Source organism: Cetorhinus maximus, chromosome 2, assembly GCF_964194155.1.
Source record: "Cetorhinus maximus chromosome 2, sCetMax3.hap1.1, whole genome shotgun sequence".
Taxonomy (NCBI): Eukaryota; Metazoa; Chordata; class Chondrichthyes; order Lamniformes; family Cetorhinidae; genus Cetorhinus; species Cetorhinus maximus.
In genome coordinates, this window is record NC_135880.1 from 31,080,971 (window position 1) to 31,103,149 (window position 22,179).

General features: G+C 42.1%; 1 protein-coding gene and 1 pseudogene across 4 annotated transcripts in view; one reads left to right on the forward strand and one right to left on the reverse strand.

The window, feature by feature from the left end:
- Nucleotides 1–22,179, forward strand: part of LOC144693029 (cytochrome c oxidase subunit 7C, mitochondrial pseudogene) — a 93,109-nt pseudogene that overhangs the window by 46,280 nt on the left and 24,650 nt on the right. The window lies entirely within an intron of this gene.
- cfap97 (cilia and flagella associated protein 97) overlaps nt 10,299–22,179 on the reverse strand; it is a 35,809-nt gene continuing 23,928 nt past the window's right edge. For all 3 annotated transcript variants that reach the window (XM_078562288.1, XM_078562307.1, XM_078562298.1), the window contains exons 3-4: nt 15,342–15,471; nt 10,299–10,685 (exon numbers count right to left, since the gene is read on the reverse strand). In XM_078562288.1, the coding sequence (XP_078418414.1) occupies nt 10,624–10,685; nt 15,342–15,471 (192 nt within the window). In that variant the 3' untranslated portion in view covers nt 10,299–10,623. The remainder of the gene's footprint in view (nt 10,686–15,341; nt 15,472–22,179) is intronic.

Sequence of the window (22,179 nt, forward strand, 5' to 3'; positions counted from 1 at the left end):
CAAACATGGGTAAGGAAATCTCCTCCTGATAACCACATACCGCGCCCTACTACCTCCCCGCTCCTCCTCAGCTGGTGAATCTGTACTCCTCTATGTTGAAAACCACTTGGAGGAAACACTGAGGGTGGCAAGTGCACAGAAGGGACTCTGCGTCAGGGACTTCAATGTCCATTACCAAGAGTGGCTCGGTAGAACCACTACTGACCAAGCTGGCCGAATCCTAAAGGACATGGCTGCTAGACTGGGTCTGCGGCAGGTGGTGAGGGAACCAACAAGAGGGAAAAACATACTTGACCTCATCCTCCCCAACCTGCCTGCCACAGATGCATCTGTCCATGACAGTATCAGTAGGAGTGACCACCGCACAGTTGTTGTGGAGACTATGTCTTGACTTCACATTGAAGATACCCTCCATCGTGTTGTGTAACACTACCACCGTACTAAATGGGATAGATTTCAAACAGATCGAGCAGCTGTCCATGAGGCGCTGTGGGCCATCAGCAGCAGCAGAATTGTACTTGAACACAATCTGTAACCTTATGGCCTGGCATATCCCCCACACTACTTTACCACCAAGCCAGAGGATTTTTTTAAATTCATTCACGGGATGTGGGCTTTGCTGGCTGGGTCAGCATTTATTTCCCAACCCTAGTTGTCCTTGAGAAGGTGGTGGTGAGCTGCCTTCTTGAGCTGCTGCGGTCCATGCGGTGTAGGTACACCCACAGTGATGTTGGGGAGGGAGTTCACAGATTTTGACCCAGCAATAATGAAGTAATGGCAATATATTTCCAAGTCAGGATGGTGAGTGACTTGGAGGAGATCTTCCAGGTGGTGGTGTTCCCATCTATCTGCTGCCCTTGTCCTTCTAGTGGGTAGTGGTCGTGGGTTTGGAAGGTACTGTCTAAGGAGCCTTGGTGAATTCCTGCAGTGCTCCTTGTAGATGGTACACACTGCTACTACTGTGCGTCAGTGGTGGAGGGAGTAAATGTTTTGGTGCCAATCAAGTGGACTGCTTTGTCCTGGATGGCGTTAAGCCTCATGAATGTTGTGGGAGCTGCACTCATCCAGGCATATGGAGAGTATTCCATCACGCTCCTGACCTGCGCTTTGTAGATGGTGGACAGGCTTTGGGGCATCAGGAGGCGAGTTACTCGTTGCAGGATTCCTAGCCTCTGAGCTGCTCTTGTAGCCATAGTATTTATATGGCCTGTCCAGTTCAGTTTCTGGTCAATGGTAACCCCCAGGATGTTAATATTGTGGGATTCAGTGATGGTAATGCCATTGAATGTCAAGGGGTGATGGTTAGATTCTCTCTTGTTGGAGATGGTCATTGCTTGGCACTTGTGTGGCGCAAATGTTACTTCCCACTTGTCAGCCCAAGCCTGGGTATTGTCCAGGTCTTGCTGCATTTGGACATGGACTGCTTCATTATCTGAGGAGTCATGAATGCTGCTGAACATTGTGCAATCATCAGTGAACATCCCCACTTCTAACCTTATGATGGAAGGAAGGTCATTGATGAAGCAGTTGAAGATGGTTGGGCCTAGGACACTACCCTGAGGAACTCCTTCAGTGATGTCCTGGAGCTGAGATGACTGACGTCCAACAGCCACAATCATCTTTCCTTGTGCTAGGTATGACTCCAAACAGGGGAGAGTTTTCCCCCTGATTCTCATTGACTCCAGTTTTGCTAGGGCTTCTTGATGTCACAGGCGGTCAAATGCTGCCTTGATGTCAAGGGCAGTCACTGTCACCTCGCCTGATCAACCCTGATTCAATGAAGAGTGCAGGAGGGCATGACATGCATATCTAAAAATGAGGTGTCAACCTGGTGAAGCTACAACTCAGGATTACATGTGTGCCAAACAGCGTCAGCAGCATACAATAGACAGAGCTAAGCGATCTCACAACCAGCGGATCAGATCTAAGCTCTGTAGTCCTGCCACATCCAGTCGTGAATGGTGGTGGACAATTAAACAACTCGCTGGAGGAGGCTCCACAAATATCTCCATCCTCAATGATGGGGGAGCTCGGCACATCAGTGCAAAAGATAAGGCTGAAGTGGTTGCAACAATCTTCAGCCAGGGGTGCTGAGTGGATGATCCATCTCAGCCTCCTCCAGACGTCCCCACAGGTGCCAGTCTTCAACCAATTCAATTCACTCCACTTGATATCAACAAATGGCTGAAGGCACTGGATACTGCAAAGGCTATAGGCCCTGACAATATTCCGGCAATAGTACTGAAGAGTTGTGCTCCAGAACTTGCCACACCCCTGGACAAGCTGTTCCAGTACAGCTACAACACTGGCTGACCTCATTACAGCCTTGGTTCAAACATGGACAAAAGGGCTGAACTCCAGAAGTGAGGCGAGAGTGACTGCCCTTGACATCAAGGTGGCATTTGACTGAGTGTGGCATCAAGGAGTCAAAAGGAATCAGGGGGAAAACTCTCAGCTGGTGGGAGTCATACCTAGCACAAAGGAAGATGGCTGTGGTTTTTGGAAGTCAGTCATCTCAGCTCCAGGACATCACTGCAGGAGTTCCTCAGGGTAATGTCCTCGGCCCAACCATCTTCAGCTGCTTCATCAATGACCTTCCTTCCATCATAAGGTCAGAAGTGGGGATGTTCACTGATGATTGCACAATGTTCAGCACTATTCACAACTCCTCAGATACTGAAGCAGTCCATGTCCAAATGCAGCAAGACCTGGACAATATCCAGGCTTGGGCTGACAAGTGGCAAGTAACATTCGTGCCACACAACTGCCAGTCAATGACCATCTCCAACAATAGAGAATCCAACCATCCCTCCATGACATTCAATGGCACTACCATCACTGAAACCCCCACTATCAACATCCTGGGGGTTACCATGGACCAGAAACTGAACTGGACAGGCCATATAAATACTGTGCTACAAGAGGTCAGGAGTTAGGAATCCTGCGACAAGTTATTCACCTCCTGACTCCCCAAAGCCTGTCCACCATCTACAAGGCAGAAGTCAAGAGTATAATGGAATACTCTCCATATGCCTGGATGAATGCAGCTCCAAAAGCACTCAAGAAGCTTGACACCATCCAGGACAAAGCAGCCCACTTAATTGGCTTCCCTTCCTCAGTCACTCTCTTCACCACTGACACACAGTAGCAGCAGTGTGTACCATCTACAGGATGCACTGCAGGAACTCACCAAAGCTCCTTAGACAGCACCTTCCAAACCTACAACCACTACCATCTAGGACAAGGGCAGCAGGCGCATGGGAACACCATCACCTGCAAGTACCTCTCCAAGCTATATGCCACCCTGACTTGGAAATATATCGCCATTTCTTCACTGTGGCTGGGTCAAAATCCTTGAACTCCCTCCCTAACAGCACTGTAGGTATACCTACGCCATATGGTCTGGAGTGGTTCAAGGGCAACTAGGGATGGGCAATAAATGCTGGCCTTGCAAGTGATGCCCACATCCCAGGAATGAAAAAAAATCTAAACCTACCATAGCCTTGTAGACGTCTATCAGATCTCCCTTCAACCTCCTTTGCAACAAGGAGTAAAACTACAGCTTTTCTAACCTCACCTTGTAGCTAACATTTTTCATCTCTGGAATCATTCTGGTAAATTTCCTTTTATACCCTCTTGAGGACCTTCACATCCTTCCTAAAGTATTCTGACCATAACTGGATGCAATACTCTAGTTGTGGCCTAACTGGAACTTTATAAAGGTTCAGTGTCCCTGCTTTTATATTCAATATCTCTGTTTATGAAGCCCAGATCACATATGCCCTGCTAACCACTCTCTCAATATGCCACCTTCAAATGTCTCTGCACATGAACCCTCAGGTCCCACATATCTGTACACTCCTTAGAACTGTGCCATTAAGTCCCATATTGCCTCTCCATATTCCTTCTGCATCACCTCAAACTTCTGTGTTAAATTCCATCTGCCACTTCTTTGTCCATCTGCTCGTCCACCTATATCGTGTTCCTGTCGATTGGTATCATCCTATGTGCTACACCTCAAAGTTTATTATTGGCAAATTTTGAAATTTTACTTTGTATTTCAATATTAACACCATTTATATATGACAAAAAAGCAGTGGCCCTAGCTCGAACCTTGGGGACACCATTTTCTACCTTCCTCCAGTGTGAAAAATAACCATTTACCACAACTCCAATGTTATCTGTCCTTGAACCAATTTCTTATCCAAGAGCCTCAATTTTGTTGCCCAGCCTCTTATGTGGCACATTGTCAAAAGCTTTCTCAAAATCCAGAGTCAGCATCCATTGCAGTCCCTTCACCAACCCTCTGTTACTTCAAAAGAAACCAATTATATTATTCAAACAGGTTTTTCCTTTTACAAATCAATATTGGTTCTCCTTAACTACCTCAAACTGTTCCATGTAACTGTTGATTTTCCCTCAGATTATAATTTCTAAAACATTATCCACCACTGGTGTTAAGCTGACAGGTCTGTAGTAAAGACAAATGTCTTTACACCCTTTCTTGAATATGGGTGTCACATTTCCCACTTTCCAATCTTTTGACACTCTCCCTGTATCTAAACGAGATTATGACAACTCTTCCGCTATCACTACCCCAACTTCCCTTAGTAACCTGGGGCAGAGTCTTTGCCCTTGGTGGGCGGGCTCAGCGGGGGCAGTCAGGAAGCCGGCCGCTGCCTGCAATCGAGGCTGAAAGGCGATTTCACGCTGATGGGCCAATTAAGGCCCGCCCAGCGTGAAACACAAGTGGTAGCGCTCAAGGCTGCCTGCGCGAGCGGGGGTAGGAGGACGAGCAGGATGAGCGTGAACTTTGCGCATGTGCGCGAGTGAGCGCTTCATAATCTCCCTGAGGCACAGAAATGCCTCAGGGACATGAAACATTGTTAAAAAAAAGAAAATAAGAATGTAATAAAACATGAGCAGGGACATGTTATTAATTAAATTTTAAAACTTTTATTTGATTTTTATTTGCTTTTGGAAACCTCATCCTGCCACTGGAGCATAGTGGCAGTGGTGTGTACCATCTACACGATGCACTACAGCAACTCAGTGAGGCTCCTTCGAAAGCACCTTCCAAATCTGTGACCTCTACCAACTAGAAGAACAAGGCAGCAGATGTATGGGAACATCACCATCATCAAGTTCTCATCCAAGCCACACATCATCCTGACTTGCCCCTATATCGACATTCCTTCATTGTTCCTGGACCAAATTCGTAGGACTCACTTCTTAACAGCACTGTGAGTTTACCTGCTCCAGATGGACTGCAGCAGTTCAGGAAGGTGGTTCACCATCATCTTCTAAAGGACAATTAGGAATGGGCAACAAATGCTGGCCTTGCCAGCAATGACATCTGATGAAAGATTTTTAAAAATCCCCACCTCTTACTGTGTGGCTTTTGTATATATAGGATTCTATTTGTCAAACATACGGTTCACTAATGCCCTTTAGGGAAGGAAATCTGCTGTCCTTGCCTGGTCTGGCCTACATGTGACTCCAGACCTACTGCAATGTGGTTGACTCTTAAATGCTCTCTGAACAAGGGCAATTAGGGATGGGCAATAAATGCTGGCCTAGCCAATGACACCCACATCCCATGAACAAATGAAAAAAAACATATGCAGTGAATGTTGTATATATGGATTTTAAGAAAGCTTTTGACAAGGTACCACATTGAAGGCTGGTTAACAAAACTGAGGCTCATGGAATACAAGGGTCAGTGTCCAATTGGATAAAAGAATTAGTTCAAGGGCAGAAAACAGTGAGTCATGGTAAATGTTTTTTTTTAAGACTGGAGGAAGGTAGGCTGTGGCGTTCCCCATGGGTCACTGCTGGGACCACTCCTATTTTTGCTATAAAGAAATGTTTTTGATGTTGGAATATAGAGCAAAATTTGTCAATGATACCAAACTTGGAGGAGGGGCAGTGAGGATGATGTGAATTGCCTGCAGCAGGACGTAGACAGGTTAGCAGAATGGGCAGACAAGTGACTGATGGAATTTAATACAGAAATGTGTGAGGTGATGCATTTTGGCAGAAGGGATAGGAAGAGGCAATATAGACTTAATGGCACAGCTCTAAAGAATGTGCAGCAACAGGTGGTCTTGGGGGTTCAATTACATTGATCTTTGAAGGAAGCAGTTGCTGGGCAGCTGGGACCTTTTACTTCATAGAGGCACTGGGTACAAAAAGCAGGGAAGTTATGCTGAACTTTTATAAAGAGCTGGCTAGGCCCCAAAGAGTACTGCACCCAGTTCCGGTCACCATACTTCAGAAAGGATGTGAGGGTCCTTAAGAGATTGCAGAGATTTACCAGAATGCTTCCAGTGTTGTGGAGGATTTTATTTATGTTAGGTTGGAAAAGTTGGGGTTGTTATCCTTGGAACAAAGGAGATTGAGGAGAGATTTGATAAGAGGTGTACAAGATTGTGACTGATGATCAAGGAAAAGCTGTTCCCACTAGCTGATGGTACAAGGGCTAAGGGACACAAATTTAAAGTCTTGGGCAAGAGATGCAGGAGGGGTGTGGGCAAGAACTTTTTTATGCAGTGAGTGGTATTGTCCTGGAACACACTGCTCATGAGGGTGGTGGAAGTGGAAACAATCCATGATTTCAAAAGCAAATTGGAAGCGCACTTGAAACTCACAGGGTTGCAGAGATCAAGCAGGAGAGTGGGATTGACTGGATTGCTCTACAAAGAGCTGACATAGAGCTGATGGGCCGAATGGCCTCCTTTGTGCCATAAATGACTATGATTTTAAATGAGATTCTCTACAGAGTTCTCTCTGGGTGTACAGAAGACAGCGTGCCCATTGAATATTAAATCAATGTGGGATAATGTACACTTTATGAATGTGTTATTAAGATTAGAGTAGAATTTAAAATCGGGAGTCAGGCTTGAAAGTGTGAAAAGGTCACAGATTGACATTGCCCGGTTGAAACAAATGCTGGAGAGAATGGAAGACTCTAAAATTAAATGGATGGATTCAAGCCAGAAACTGTCAGATTGCTTCACTAAAAGAAATACAGATATGAAGAAAGTGTTAGGTGTCCTAGAGGAGTGATGTCACACAATGTAATACTTCACAAAATATGGAAGCTTTTTGATTTGACATTTTTGGTTGCGCATGAATTCTAATTGTTCTTTAGAAAGAGTATCTGTTCTGTTTAACTGTATTCAGGTGATGGGCATTAACTGGGATTCACAGTTCTATATATAGGAGCAGACGGAAACTGTGGTGGTTGGGGTTAGGAGGTGCATGTTTTTAATATGTGCTCCTATAAATAAAAGCCTGTAAGTGCGTAAAATTAGGCTCCAGATCTATGCTTCACCACCTGGCTATCTGGAGTACAGCAAAGTGGATGAGCTCAATTTTGCTTACATTGAAATCCATTTGACAGTTTTGCCCATTCACTTAATTTATCAATACCGCTTTGTAATTTAAGCTTCCGTCTACATTGCTAACAATATCGTCTATCTGTGTAATCAGCAGACTTAGATGATGGGATAGAAGGCCTTGTATCCAAGTTGTTAATAAATACAGTGAACAATTGGGGCTCCAACACAGATTCTTGTAGGGGACCAGTAGTCACATCCTGCCAATTAGAGTACCGGCCCATTTTCCGTTCTCTCTGTAGTCAGGTCAATAGTTTGACTTCCATTCCATAAGCTTCAACTTTAGCTAATAGTTTCTTATGAGAAACTTTATCAAATGCCTTCTGGAAGTCCATATAAAAACATCCACAGACATCCCTGTCCACTAATTTAGTCACTTCTTCAAAAAATTCAATCAGGTTTGTCAGGCATGACCCACCTCTTACAAATCCATGCTGGCTCTCTGATCAGTTGATAGCTTAAGGTGTTCAGTTACCCTATCCTTAATCATAGATGCTAGCAATTTCCTGACACGAGATTTTTGACCCTAGTTTCTCCTGGTATTGTACAATAATGTTCACCAGAAATGAGAAGATTGCTAACAAATCAGAAGACTTCTGGCAATTCATTAAAAACAATATCCCAAACCAGGTAAATCTTAAGACTGATTAGTTTCAAAAAAACAGATAAACTGCTGTCTGATCAAAGAGGGAAACATTATCAAAGCTATAGATTTAAACATGAAATGTACAATTGCTATTTATTACTTTATTATAGAAAAAGAGGATGTTTACCATCCACCTGAACAGGCAGGTTAACATCTCAACCATGGAATGACATCTCCAACCACTCTTTTCAGTACTGCACTGAAATGTCAAATTCACCAACTCCCAACATGGGGTTTGTAATAAAAACAGAAAATGCTGGAAACACTCAGGTCAGGCAACATCTATGGAAAGAAAGAGTTAATGTTTCGGGTCATGATGACCCTTCATGGGATTTGTAATTCTTGCTGTATGTTACTTATATAAAGTTGACCATGAATGTTCCCACCCTCAAAGTCTCCAATGTGCAGTTGGTCATTGGCCAGACCACAAGTCTGGCTGATTGACTCTGGCTACAACATCCAAGATCAGCATCAAGTGCCTCAGAAACATTCCCCTCCAGCACAAACGTCAGACCTCTGCCTTGCTGCTTTGGTCCACATCCTCAGTTTGTACATATTACAAAGTTCATTTTCTTCAATTGTACATTTATCACCTGAGCCATAATCTCATTCATATACTGATACTAATCTCATAATTGGCACATCAATGTGGAGCTGTCTGCATGAGGTTTGGAAAAATGTTTGGACAAAATTAATAGTTATATGGACAAATGCGGGTTAATTAAGGAAAGCCAGCACGGATTTGTTAAGGGAAAACCACGTTTAACTAACTTGGAGTTTTGTTAACATGTAACAGAGAGGGTTGATGAAGGCAATGCTGTTGATGTGGTATACATGGACTTCCAAAAGGCATTTGATACAGTGCCGCACAACAGACTTGTGAACAAAATTATAGTTCATGGAATAAAAGAGACAGTAGCAACCTGGATATGAAATTGACTGAGTGATAGTAAACAGAGACCAGTGGTTAAGAGATGCTTTTCGGGCTGGAGCAAGGCTTGTAGGGTCAGTGTTGGGACCCTTGCTCTTCCTTATATACATTAATGACTTGGGCCCTGACGTATAGGGCACAATTTCAAAATTTGCAGATGCAATGGAACTTAAGTATTGTGAACTGAGAGGAGGATAGTGTAGAACTTCAAAAGGACATAGACAAGTTGGTGGAATGAACGGACAAGTGGCAGATGAAGTCCAATGTGGAAAAACGTGAAGTGATTAATTTTGATAGGAAGGACATGGAGACACAATATAAAATAAAGGGTAACCTCTAAATGGGGTGCAGGTGCAGAGAGACCTGCATGTATATGTGTCTAAATCATTGAAGGTGGGAGGACAGGTTGAGAGCGCGGTTAGTAAAGTATACAGTATCCTGGGCTTTATTAACAGGGGCATAGAGTACAAGAGCAAAGAGGTTATGTTGAAATTGTATAATTTGCTAGTTCGGCCTCAGCTGAAGTACTGCGTCCAGATCTGGGCACCGCACTTTAAGAAGGGTGTGAAGACATTGACGAGAGTGCATAAAAGATTCATGAGAATGGCTCCAGAGATGAGCTTCAGTTATGATGATAGGCTGGATAACACTGTTTTCCTTGAAGAGAAGGCTGAAAGCAGATTTGACAGAAGAGACTTGATAGAGGTATTCAAAATCATGAGAGGTCCGAACAGAGTAGGCAGAGAGAAACTGTTCCCACTTATGAAAGGATCATGAACAAGAGGGCACAGATTTAAAGTAATTGGCAAAAGAAACAAAAGCGACATGACAAAAACTTTTTCACACAGCAAATGGCTAACGTCTGCCTGACTGTGGAGGAGGCAGGTTCAATTGAGGTATTCAAAGGGGGAATTAGTCTGTTACCTGAATAGGAAGAATGTGCAGGGTTACATGGAGAAGGCTGGGGAATGGCACTACGTGATTTGCTCAGAGTGTGGCAGACACGATGGGCTGAATGGCCTCCCTCTGTGTTGTCACAATTCTGTGAATATATTGTTTAGCAAGAACAGTCCAACCTGCTCAATCTGTAGAAGCACAAATTGAACCCCAGGCCCAACGTCCACCACACCATTATATCATAGTTTAAATTAACACCTCCAATTATTATTCACAAGATAATTTTGCCTGCTGAAAGTCAGTACAGTAGAGCACAATTGGGAATAATTGCATATGCAATCAAGTCTTAGATCAATTTAAAATGTTTCAACTGTGCATAACACTATGCTCTATTACAAACAATGTTTTCCAAAAAAAACTGAAGTACTGTAAATTTCACACTTTATTAGAAATAATATTGGGCTAATTATTCAAATTAATGCTCAATTATAAAAATGCTCAGAACCATGTCAATTACTATACAAAACTTATTAGCAGATATATCACATCACATTGTACACTTATAAAACACACCTCAACTTGACAGAAATATTGAAGCTCGGTTTATGTTTAAAATACAGTTTAAGAATGGTTTTAAACATACAGTATGTGGCCTCAGAACACAAGTCACTTAACAATAGCAAATAGCTAAGTTCAGTTAAACATTTATGACTAGGCTGCACAAGAGGTTTGGATGATTTGGCTGAATCTCAGGCACTTGAATTAGACACTGGATGAATATTCTTGCGGCTGGATGATCTTGAACTATGTCCTAGAGTAAAGAGAAAATGTGTATTAAAAAGTAGCATCAGATGAATGCTAAAATAGAATACAATGATTTTTAACTTTGGAGTTTGTTTTGATCCATTTTATCCTTTGCATACTTGTACAACTTCAACTCCAACTGAGGGGATTGGTAGCTGCTGGGCATATCTGCAATGCCGCTTCCAGCATCACTCCAAATCCAACTGCTGGATATACAAAGTGAGGGAGGCATTAACTTCCATTAACAGTTCATTTCTATTTGATGATATGCCATGGAAGTGAACTTGCTATCTAATGGAAGTCTGCGTCAGGTTTCAAAAGCTTGGCACAATGCAGGACATCCTACCTATTTTGTTTCTTGCCGAATATGAGAATCTCAAACAAGAGAAGCAGGGTTTCTCATCTCACCTCTAATTTTTTTGTCACTTATCTTAAATGTGTTCTCTGGTTACTGACACTTCTGCCAGTGGAAATGGTTTCAGAACAGTCCCAGCTTCTCCAAGTATCTCTATATGGCTGAAGTCCCTCAGCCTTGGTATTCTAGTAAATCTCCTCTGCAGGTTCTCGAAGGCTCTGACTTCCTTCCTAAAATGTGGTGCCAAGAATAGGGCACAATGCTGCAACTCCAATTAGAGACCTACTAGTGATTTATGAAGGTTTAACATAACTTCCTTCCTTCTGTACTCCATGGCCTGGGTCCTCCGAGCAGCACAATGATGGTCGGACAGCCACTGCGCTCGAAAATTCCCCCGACCCAACACTGCTGCACATTTCTTCTGGGATCACAGGGGAACTCCATCGGAGCAGAGTAGGGTCAGGGGAAGTCAGAGCACGCCCCCTTTTTACAGCACTAGCTGCCGTATGATAAGTTAAAAGATCCAGTCTGAATGTTAACGAATGGATGAGTGAGTGGGTGAGTGAGTAAATGGGTAGGTAGGGGTGTGGGTGGGTGGGGTAGGTAGAGTGGGTGAAGTGCATATGTGGGTGAGTGGGTAATTAGGTCTGGAGGGTAGTCCTGTCAGTTTGGGAGGAGTAGTCAGGTCTGATGCGGGGTGCGGTAGTTGGTTCGGGTGGGGGGCGCTATTCAGGTCGGGTCATGGGGTGCTTGGGAGGGTAGTTGGCGGGGGGTTGTTTCGGGAGGGTTAGTTCGGTCTATTTCTGCAACTCTGCTTAAACTTGTAGACCATTTCGCAAAAATTGCCTCTCCTCATTTTTACTTCCAAAATACATTCCTTCACGCTTCCCTATTGACCATGTGTGACTTTCATGAAAAACTCAACAAGATGTGTAAGACATGGCCACCCTTTACAAATCCATGCTGACACCCTTTAATCATCAGTTCATATTTGTCCAAGTGCTCAGTCACTCTGTCCTTGATAAAATTTGAATTACTTCCCCACAACTAATGGTAAACTGACTGATCTGTAGTTACCTGGCTTCTCCCTCAAGCCCTTATAAAATAATGCAAATTTTCAATTCAAAGGCATGATTCCTAAATTGAGGGAACGTTGAAAGATTGTGACAAACATGGCTATAATTTCCTTACACATTTATTTTAATTCCTTGGAAGGGAAACCATTAGGTCTTGGGAATTTGTCTCAAGCACCATGATTTTATCTAACACAATTTTTAAAAACTTACATTAAATTCACTAAAACCTACCCCCCACCTGGCTTATTTTCAATTCCCCATCACTGCTTTTTATTTTAAACTCTTTCCCCAGTAGAAAAATAGATAAATAAAAATTTAACAGGCCTATGTCTTTACTGTCCATTATAGTCTTGTCTGTTTTAAATGGGCACATATTCCCCTTGTCTTGCATGGCCCTGCAAAGCTATCCAGTTGTATTGTTCCTGTGTGCTGCAAACATGCATCTATCTCAAGGAACACAAGTACCAAAGTGACCCAACATATTTTTTATTTAGTGATAATGCTTGATCATGATTTATTCTGTATAATGTGTATTGTTCTTAGTTTTGATCTTTTGCTTTGTTTAAAAAAAAGTTGTATTAATTCTCTTGCTAACTGTGGTACAGTAAACACAGAATGTTTGAGGGTGGAGAAAGGAAGCATTTCATTATCAAACAGTCACTTGGTAGTACAGAACTTGAATATTGCTGAAAAGAGAGATATGTTGCCAAAGCTTTGCATCGTGCACTCATCAGGACAAACGCAAGAATGCCAAATTTCAAAAGGTCACAATAATTTATACTACAGGAGAAAAGGATCCTGATTGGTTGGCAGGTTGACTCTGATTGGCCAAGGCATTGCCATGGAGAAAGCCACAGGGACCTTTCCACTCCCCAAGCTCCTGGGTAATCCAAAAAAAGGTGCAAGGCTTGAACATATTCCTTTTGTTTTGGTATGAATGTATGTCTCTTCTAGCAAGCGTAATGAGCCACGTCACAAGCTCAACTGATTATATTAATTGGCTATTACTGTACTGCGGATTGTCTGGCAAGTGCTGCCCAAACACAGAATCACATTTAACAGTACATGTTTTTGTTTTGGGTTTTCCAAGCACAGGCTGGTTCAGTACAGTCTGTATTCTGTCTATTATGAACAACCGAAGGAACATGCTGTTTGATTCAATCAGTGAATCGTTTGGAGGTATGGCCCACATATCTGGCATTGCAATGGCACCGAAATTCATGCACAGCATTGCTCAATTGTGAGGTAGGCAGAAGGTCTTTTTGGACAAACAGCATCCTGTAGCGGAAAATACCACTCGCATATCCACTGCACAGCAGCAACGTGATACAGCTTGCTTCGCCTGTTGTTCAATTTTTTGAGATACTTAGCCTTTCCAGAGTAATTTGAGGTAGACCAGGCACTTTTCAGGTCCGAATCTGGCAGCCTTAGGCTCATTTGCATGTTTGCACAATACACAGCAATGATCTGATCAGGATAGCCACTATCCTGCAGGATAGGTTTGATGCGCTCTATTTCTTTGTTAAGTTTGCAAGGTGAGAAAATTGCCAGGGTGCCATTCACATGATTTCTGATAAGGACAATGTTACAGCGCGTGGAGCCAAAACAATCCCAATGCATATTGGGATTGTATATTGACAGTGAAGGTAGGCTTGTGGTAGACAGTAGTGGAGAACTAATTTGGGGATTTCTCGACTAGGCAAAGGGAGTGTTAGACTGCTCCATCTCAAAAGTGAATTTAAGCATGGGGTGGAGCGTATTAAGGTGTATAAAGAAATCCTTACATGCAGCTGCAGATTCAAAGATCATGAACATATCACCTAGGCTCAATCCATCAAAATGCGTTTCCCATGGAAACTGACAAAAATGTTAGCCAGCATTGGACCTAGAGGGGATCCCATGGCTGCACCATCTATTTGGGCACACGTGGTCACATTAAAACTGAACTCAACCACATAAGTTGCTAAGTTCATAAGTTCAATAAATAGATTCAGAAAATGGTGGCACGTCTATATTGCCATGATCTAATGACGTGGTGCAAATGTCGATGGCTTCCTTCAGCAGCACATTCATAAATAAGCCCACAAGGTCGAATGAGCACATAGACAAGACATTGCTATCAATATGTTGGTCACGTATAGTCTTTGCAAAGGTGAAGGAATCCTTTATTGTGTAAATGGAAAACTCACTAAGAACTGACCAATTCATGCTGTGCAGAACTGGTCATTGATAAAAAATGGGGCAGAATGGGACATTACTTGTGTGTGTCTCCGGCAGCCCATACGTGCATTGAGTGAATTACTACAGCCAGTTCTTACTGAGTATTCCATTCATCATTGATTGCTGTGTAACACGCAAATTCACCAAGACTGCCACTTCTAGACATGAGAAGTGCCCAGTTTATCTCAAATTACCCTGGAAAGGCTAAATATCTCAAAAAATTTGAACAGGTTAAGTAAGCTGTTTCACATTGTTACTATGCAGTGTTTATGCGAGTTTTCCAATAACAAGACGCTGCCATCAATCCAAAAAGACATTCTGCCTACTACACAATTGAGCAACATTGTGTATGAATTTCAGTGCCAGTGCAACGCCAGGTATATAGGCCATACGTCACAACGATTGGCTGATTGAATCAAACAGCCTATTCCTTCGGTTGATCGTAATAGATAGAACAGACTGTACTCAATCATCCTACACTTGCAAAACTCAAAACAAAACTACTATTGTTAGATGCGATTTCCTGATTGGGCAGCACTTGCTAAAGAAACCTGAGTGCTCTAAGAGCTACACTAAGAATCAATTAAGATAATCAGTCGAGCTCATAACATGGCTCATTCATGTTTACTAGAAGAGACATGCATTCATACACAGGGACCTGTTCTCTGCAAGCAAAAGGAATATGTTCGAGCCTTGGGCCTTTTTCGAATTCCCAGAAGCTTGCAGAGTCAACAGTTCCCTGTTGCATTCTCCATGGCAATACCTCAGCCAATCAGAGTCGACTTACCAACCAATCAGCACCCTTTTCTCCTGTAGTATAAATTGTTGTGATCATTTGAAATTTGGCATTCTTGCATCTGTCCTAATGTACACAAGACAAAAAGCTACGGCAACATATCTCTTTCCAGCACCATTATCAATTATCAAAGAACAGTAAGTGTATATGGAATGCCACTACAGATGATGTTACTCTAGTGTGCGATTTAAATATACAAACGTGATATGTTCCCACTTGTTGATGGCCTGCTTCGCTGTGAATAAGATGACTCCATGAATGACATTTGTCGCTGGTAATCCATCAGCTGATTAGAGCGCCTCAGCTCCTTAGTTGGTTTCACTGCCTCCAATCTCTTCAGAAAAGCCTGCAGTTTTCAGAACGGTAGTCAAGTTTAATACAAACACTTTTCATTTCACAGAACATGCAACATATTGTTCCATTATAATAATGAATAGAATTACTAGAATGGCACAAAACTGTTGTTAAAACTATTAATATTACTGCTGTGATTCCACCTATATCAATTCTTGAGAATTGAAAGTGACATATTGTCATAGAACGGACATCAGCTAAGGTGTATTTAAATTTTAACAAAGAGCAAAAACCAAAAAGTTGAAATGTTTGACAACAGATTAAATGGTTTATGACATACATTAAAATGTTCACTAGAGGGCCAGTTCTTGAATTCCCACAGCAATTAGTCAACACCATATTGGTTCCAGTGGCTACCTTGTCTCATGGAAACAATTTTAAAGATGAGGTCCATATTCTCATAAAAGTAAAGATTAATCATAAAGAATAAATAAAACAAAGCTAGGTGGGAAAGTAAGCTGTGAGGGGGATGCTGAGTTAACAAACGGATATGGATAGGTCAAGTGAATGGGCAAAGCAGCAGATGGAGTAAAATAAAGGGAACTGTGAGGTTATTCAATTTGGCAGGAAGAATAGAAAAGAATGCCCCAAATCGTCCTGTCTTTAATGCAAGGACTCTGTAGCAATTGCCTGGGAAGTTTGAACTTCCGATGGGCAATTCCCCTGCTCCCTGGGACCTTCTGAAAAAGTCTCCAACTCTTGAGTTACGTTCAGATGGTTCTGACTTGCTATCTGGATCAATCTCCACGAAATGCTAGACAAGAAAAAACCTAGTCTAACACCTGGGTAACTATACAGCTGACCTCCCAATCACTCACCCCACTGACCCCCAACCTCCTCAACCCACGGCAACCCCCCTGACTAGATCCAGGCCTGACCTGACTAGCCTCTGCCACTTGACACTTAATTCCCCCCCCAACCCACTCACCCATCTGCCACACTACCTGCTTCGCCCACCTCACCTACCTGCCACCATATCCGCTTCCCCCACCTCACCCACCTGCTACCCTAACCTCTTACCTCCTCTCCATAGCTATTTTCAAAGCAGCATTGGGACATTTAAATTCTGCTTACCAAAATACTGCAGTTAGTGCTGTAAAAAGTGGACGTGGCTTCTGCACTGATTCTCCGCACTGTGCTCTACCAGGTTTGCTGCACCGGGTCAGATGTAAAGGATCCTCCATTGGAAGATCACTCAGAAAAATCAGAGGAAGGTAACTGTGCATTATTTTCGTCTGATCGGGGTCAGAAATAGGGTTTCCAATGCTTTTAAGTGGGAAGAACTATTAATTGGTAAAAACAAAAAAATACTGCGGATGCTGGAAATCCAAAACAAAAACAGAATTACCGAGGTTTTCCACCCATGGTCGTTGACAGGGCCCTCAACCGTGTCCGGCCCATCTCCCACGCATCCGCCCTCACGCCTTCTCCTCCCTCCCAGAAACACGATAGGGTCCCCCTTGTCCTCACTTATCACCCCACCAGCTTCCGCATTCAAAGGATCCGCCATTTCCGCCAACTCCAGCATGATGCCACCACCAAACACATCTTCCCTTCACCCTCCCCGGCGGCATTCCGTAGGGATAGTTCCCTCCGGGACAACCTGGTCCACTCCTCCATCACCCCCTACTCCTCAACCCCCACCTACGGCACCTCCCCATGCCCACGCAGAAGATGCAACACCTGCCCCTTCACTTCCTCTCTCCTCACCGTCCAAGGGCCCAAACACTCCTTTCAAGTGAAGCAGCATTTCACTTGCATTTCCCCTAACTTAGTCTACTGCATTCGTTGCTCCCAATGCGGTCTCCTCTACATTGGAGAGACCAAACATAAACTGGGCGACCGTTTTGCAGAACACCTGCGGTCTGTCCGCAAGAAAGACCCAAACCTCCCTGTCGCTTGCCATTTTAACACTCCACCCTGCTCTCTTGCCCACATGTCTGTCCTTGGCTTGCTGCATTGTTCCAGTGAAGCCCAACGCAAACTGAAGGAACAGCACCTCATCTTCCGACTAGGCACTTTACAGCCTTCCGGACTGAATATTGAATTCAACAACTTTAGATCTTGAACTCCCTCCCCCATCCCCACCCCCTTTCTGTTTCTTCCCCCTCCCTTTTGTTTTTTCCAATAATTTATATAGATTTTTCTTTTCCCACCTATTTCCATTATTTTTAAATCTATACCTGTAATGCCCGGTCAGTCTTTCCACCCCACCCCCACTAGAGCTGTACCTTGAGTGTCCTGCCATCCATTCTTAATTAGCACATTCTCTTAGATAATATCACCACCTTTAACACGTCTTTGTTCCTATGTCTGTGACATCTTTTGATTATCTTCTCCTATCACTGCTTGCTTGTCCCTACTACCACCCACCCCCCCCAACTTCTCTCCCCCCACCCCACCCCCCACCTTAAGCCAGCTTATATTTCACCCCTCTCCTAACTTTACTCAGTTCTGTTGAAGGGTCATAAGGACTCGAAACGTCAACTCTTTTCTTCTCCGCTGATGCTGCCAGACCTGCTGAGTTTTTCCAGGTAATTCTGTTTTTGTATTAAATGTTGGTGTTCAGAGGGATTTGGATGTCCTTGTACATAAAACAGAAAAATGAATATGTAGATACAGCAAGCACTGAGGAAAGCAAATATCGGTCTTTATTGCAAGGGAGTTGGAGTATGAAAGTAAAGAAGCCTTGCTGCAATTGTACAGGGCTTTGGTGAGACCACACCTGGAGCACCGTGTACAATTTTGGTTTCCACATTCGAAGAAGGGTATACTTGACATTAGAGGGAGAGCAAAGGTTTACTAGATTTATTCAACGGATGAGAGGGTTGTCCTTTGAGGAGAGATTGAGTAGAATGGGCTTCCTAAACTTCTCTGGAGTTTAGGAGCATAAGAGGTGATCTCATTGAAATGTAAGATTCTAGGGGGGCTCGATAGTTTAGATGCTGAGAGACTGTTTCACCTGACTGCAGAGTCTAGGGGGTGTAGTCTCAGGGAAGGGGGACAGCCATTTCGGACCAAGATGAGGAGAAATTTCTTCGCTTAATAGGGTTCTGATTCCTTTGGAATTCTCTACTCCTGAGGGCTGTGCCTGCTCAGTCATTGAATATATTCAAGGCAGAGGTGGATATATTTTTGGATTCTCAGGGGAATCAAGGATTGGATTGAAAAATAGAGTTGAGGTCTGGAATGAGTCATGATCTTACAAAACAGCACAGCAGGCTTTGATGGGCCAAATGGCCTACTCCTATTTCTTATGTTCTCAAGTTCTTGAGGAAATTTGAAATGCTGAATCAGGAATTGGTTCCAATTCCACAATCAGAAAGAAGCAGTTAATGGATATGGCTCAGCTTGGTGACATATTATTAGTAGTATCCCCAGTATTGGTCCTAGGCCTGCTATTCTTCACGGTCTTTATTAATGACCTAGAAGGTGGTATTGGGAGTAGGAGGTTGAGACCAAAATCAGTAGGACAATAGAGGAGTGCAATCAGGCCCAGACAATGGAAATGGCATTTTGTCATTAGCAGGGCCAACACAGAATACATAAATAATTTGCAGGAGAGACTACTTTAACATATCCATTCATATGCTCCCACTGGCCACTTTTCATGTTCTTGTACATTTATCTGGTCTTATTTTAAATAATTGCCCAAGAATTAGAATAAGAAATGTAATATTTTCTGCAATGGGTCACAGAAATTTAAAAAATATATCATGTAATCACAATGACTATGCCATAGATATTATATAGTTAAATTATGATTATTCAAATCTTATGATAGTAGAAGCTTGCTGCAAATGTTATACCAGGTTGGAACACATCCAGTAGCTACCATGAAAAAAGTAGCAGAATTAAGTCTCTTGACTGAGTACAGAGGGTTTGTATATCCAAAAAATAACCTAGTATCTGTAGAGAGCAATGCCATTAGTGATTTAACGCTACAGCCAATTTCATCAACTGGTAAATAAATATAGAAAAATGGAATAAAATGAATTCATTTTCTACATGCAAGTCAAACCAATAATAAGCAGAGGTGTTAAATACCATACAATACTAGAGCCAACTATGGAAAAAGACAGGGCTGCAGCACTTTATACTCTTACAGCAACTTCCTTCAAAGTGTTTTAGAGTAAAAATAAGAATTATTTAGTTAAATTAAACTACTCGTCTGTTTTCCTTTCCTTAATCTAGTTGGTTTCAGCAGAGCTTTAATTCGTTATCCATTAACAAAAGCTGATGCCATCTTTAAAATTGACACAAGTAGGTTTGTGATTTGATGAACTGCTTCTAATGAGTACTTATGTTCTCATACAGGGCCTTCTCCTGAAGTTGATTTTTATTCACCTGAACGAATTAGGTTGGGTACTACTTGAGAGTGCATTGATAATTTAAAACCATCAACACAATTATCTTTACATTGAGTTGTGTTGCAATCAAAACTCAGCAATCATGATTACGTGGTACTTCCCAAATAAATCATTGGATGTGCAATGCAATTCAACTTTTTAAAAATATGATAACTATCTGAGCAATGTCCTAAGTCTGGGTCAGAATTGCTGATTCTTTTATTTCAAAAACAAATTTGGACAGAGTTGACAGTAATGAAGAAATGTAGTCTCAATACAAGCTTTGCTTTTATTTACATGTTACCTTTGGGCAGGCTTGAGGGTCTGTCAAATATTTTAAATTCTCAGCTAAATATTTCAAATTTACCCCAGGGTCATAATGGTCTGATGGGGAAAGTTATACATGTTAAAGCTTCGGCCATTACACAGTGAGGCTATAGCTTCCTGAGCTACTATATTACTATATTTGTTAGCTCCACAAGCACAACGCTAGTTTATCCTGCTTCCACTAAGTGCACCCTGCGCAGGTCAAACATACATGCATGCAGACTTTAATAGAAAGTAAGCTTAATTATTTGGGTTAGAGTGTCCACTTTGCGTGCAATTGGCAAACTGGCACAGCTGTGCTTGAAATTGCACTGCTTTTCCAAAATGAAGTTCTGGTTCAAGTTTTGGCCTAAACTCATCTGCGAAGACATTTGTATAAATTTTTCCATGGGCCAACACAATCAGTCAGTGCAATATTTCCTTTGCATTAAACACACTCATTGAGGTAGTCAAGAGTGGTAATTTGGTGCAGTCTTATTAATGCTACTGAAAATGGGTTTAATTAAAAAAAGCATTTTTAATAAGAATGTCTGGTTGTCCACCGGAGTAACCTGATGTTAAATTAGTGAAAATGACAAAACATTTATACTGAGCAATTTAACCAGTTTCACTGGTGTACAAAAGTTAGCTTTTTAGTAAATTAAATATTTCATAATATGTGAACATTTTAAAAATATTCTGACTAGTGCCTATGCCCTGCAAAAACAAGCTCATTTTGAAGAGGCCGCAATTGGTGGAAACTCGCCATGCTTGTTATTTCTATCCAAGGTCGTGACCCGTTTTGTAGTGGGGCCAGCTTCAAGCAAAATGGCTTTTAGACAGAAACTTGAAGTAATTTAAGATTACTCAATCTTTTGCACTGTTTCAGGTGATTTCATCTACTTTGCCCTGATAATGCTAGCACAAAGTGGCAGAAACTCTACCCCCTTTGTGTGTTATTACAGAAAATAGTTTCTGCTCATATAGCTTTGCTGGACAAACACAGACATCTGCTTTGATTCCTAAGCAAAGCAATACGTGAGTTAAATGGAAAGGGCTGTGACATAGGAAAGTTGGGGTGGCATCTGAAGAACTGAAACAATAAAGCACAGTAGTGGCCTACATATCATTAAACTATTTCTAATGTCAATATTTTCGTCTTTCACAATCTTCAAATTTCAAAACGAATAACTTTTATTTGGAACTTCAAACTGTGAACAGTCAAGAAATTAATTTTAGAACTACAAACAAATTGTACTTAATTCTATCATCTCTAAAACCACGTTCTTAATTCTAAAGTACACAGCACACCAAGAGTTAAAATCACTTTGGATCTGAAGGTACATGTCACAAGCGTTCATGTCTGCTGCCAGATTTTTTGGCGTCAAATGGAAATAACTAGCTAAGCACAAGCCAGAGGAAGCGCTGTTGCCTGAAATAGGCTGTACAGGGAGTTAGTGCATTCCAGAATATGAAATCTTAGAACACATTAAAAATGTGACTTACACTTCTGTAGTAAACTTTAAATGCTTGTGCACACATCCCAGCTCTAAAGCAACTAATTATCTTTAACTGAATCACAAACTAAGCAACTGGAGAACAGTGAACTTTGTGTTGTTACACCAAAATCTTCCAGAAATTAAAATTGTTTTAGTTACGAGGTGGACTTGAGGCACAATCTGCAAATAATTCTTAATTGACAAGGTAGCATTTTAATTCCCATTTCTAGGGACATGCTACAAGTTACAGGAGAATTATGTGTACTTTAAGCACTAGTTATTGGCCTTCATAAAGCAACAAAGAGAAGGTATCTATACTCCTTGGATTGAACACAATTTAATCACCGCCAAGTAGGCTGACAGGATAAGGACAACTAAATTACAGATGTGGTTGGACACCAGTCTTTCATGAGAGTAATACCATAGGTCACTGCACAGGAACACAGGTTATACATTTTTAAAATTTTGTTCTCAGAATGTGGGGGCACTGGCAAAGCAACATGCATTGCCCATTCCTAGTTACCCTGAAATGACATTGGTGGTCCT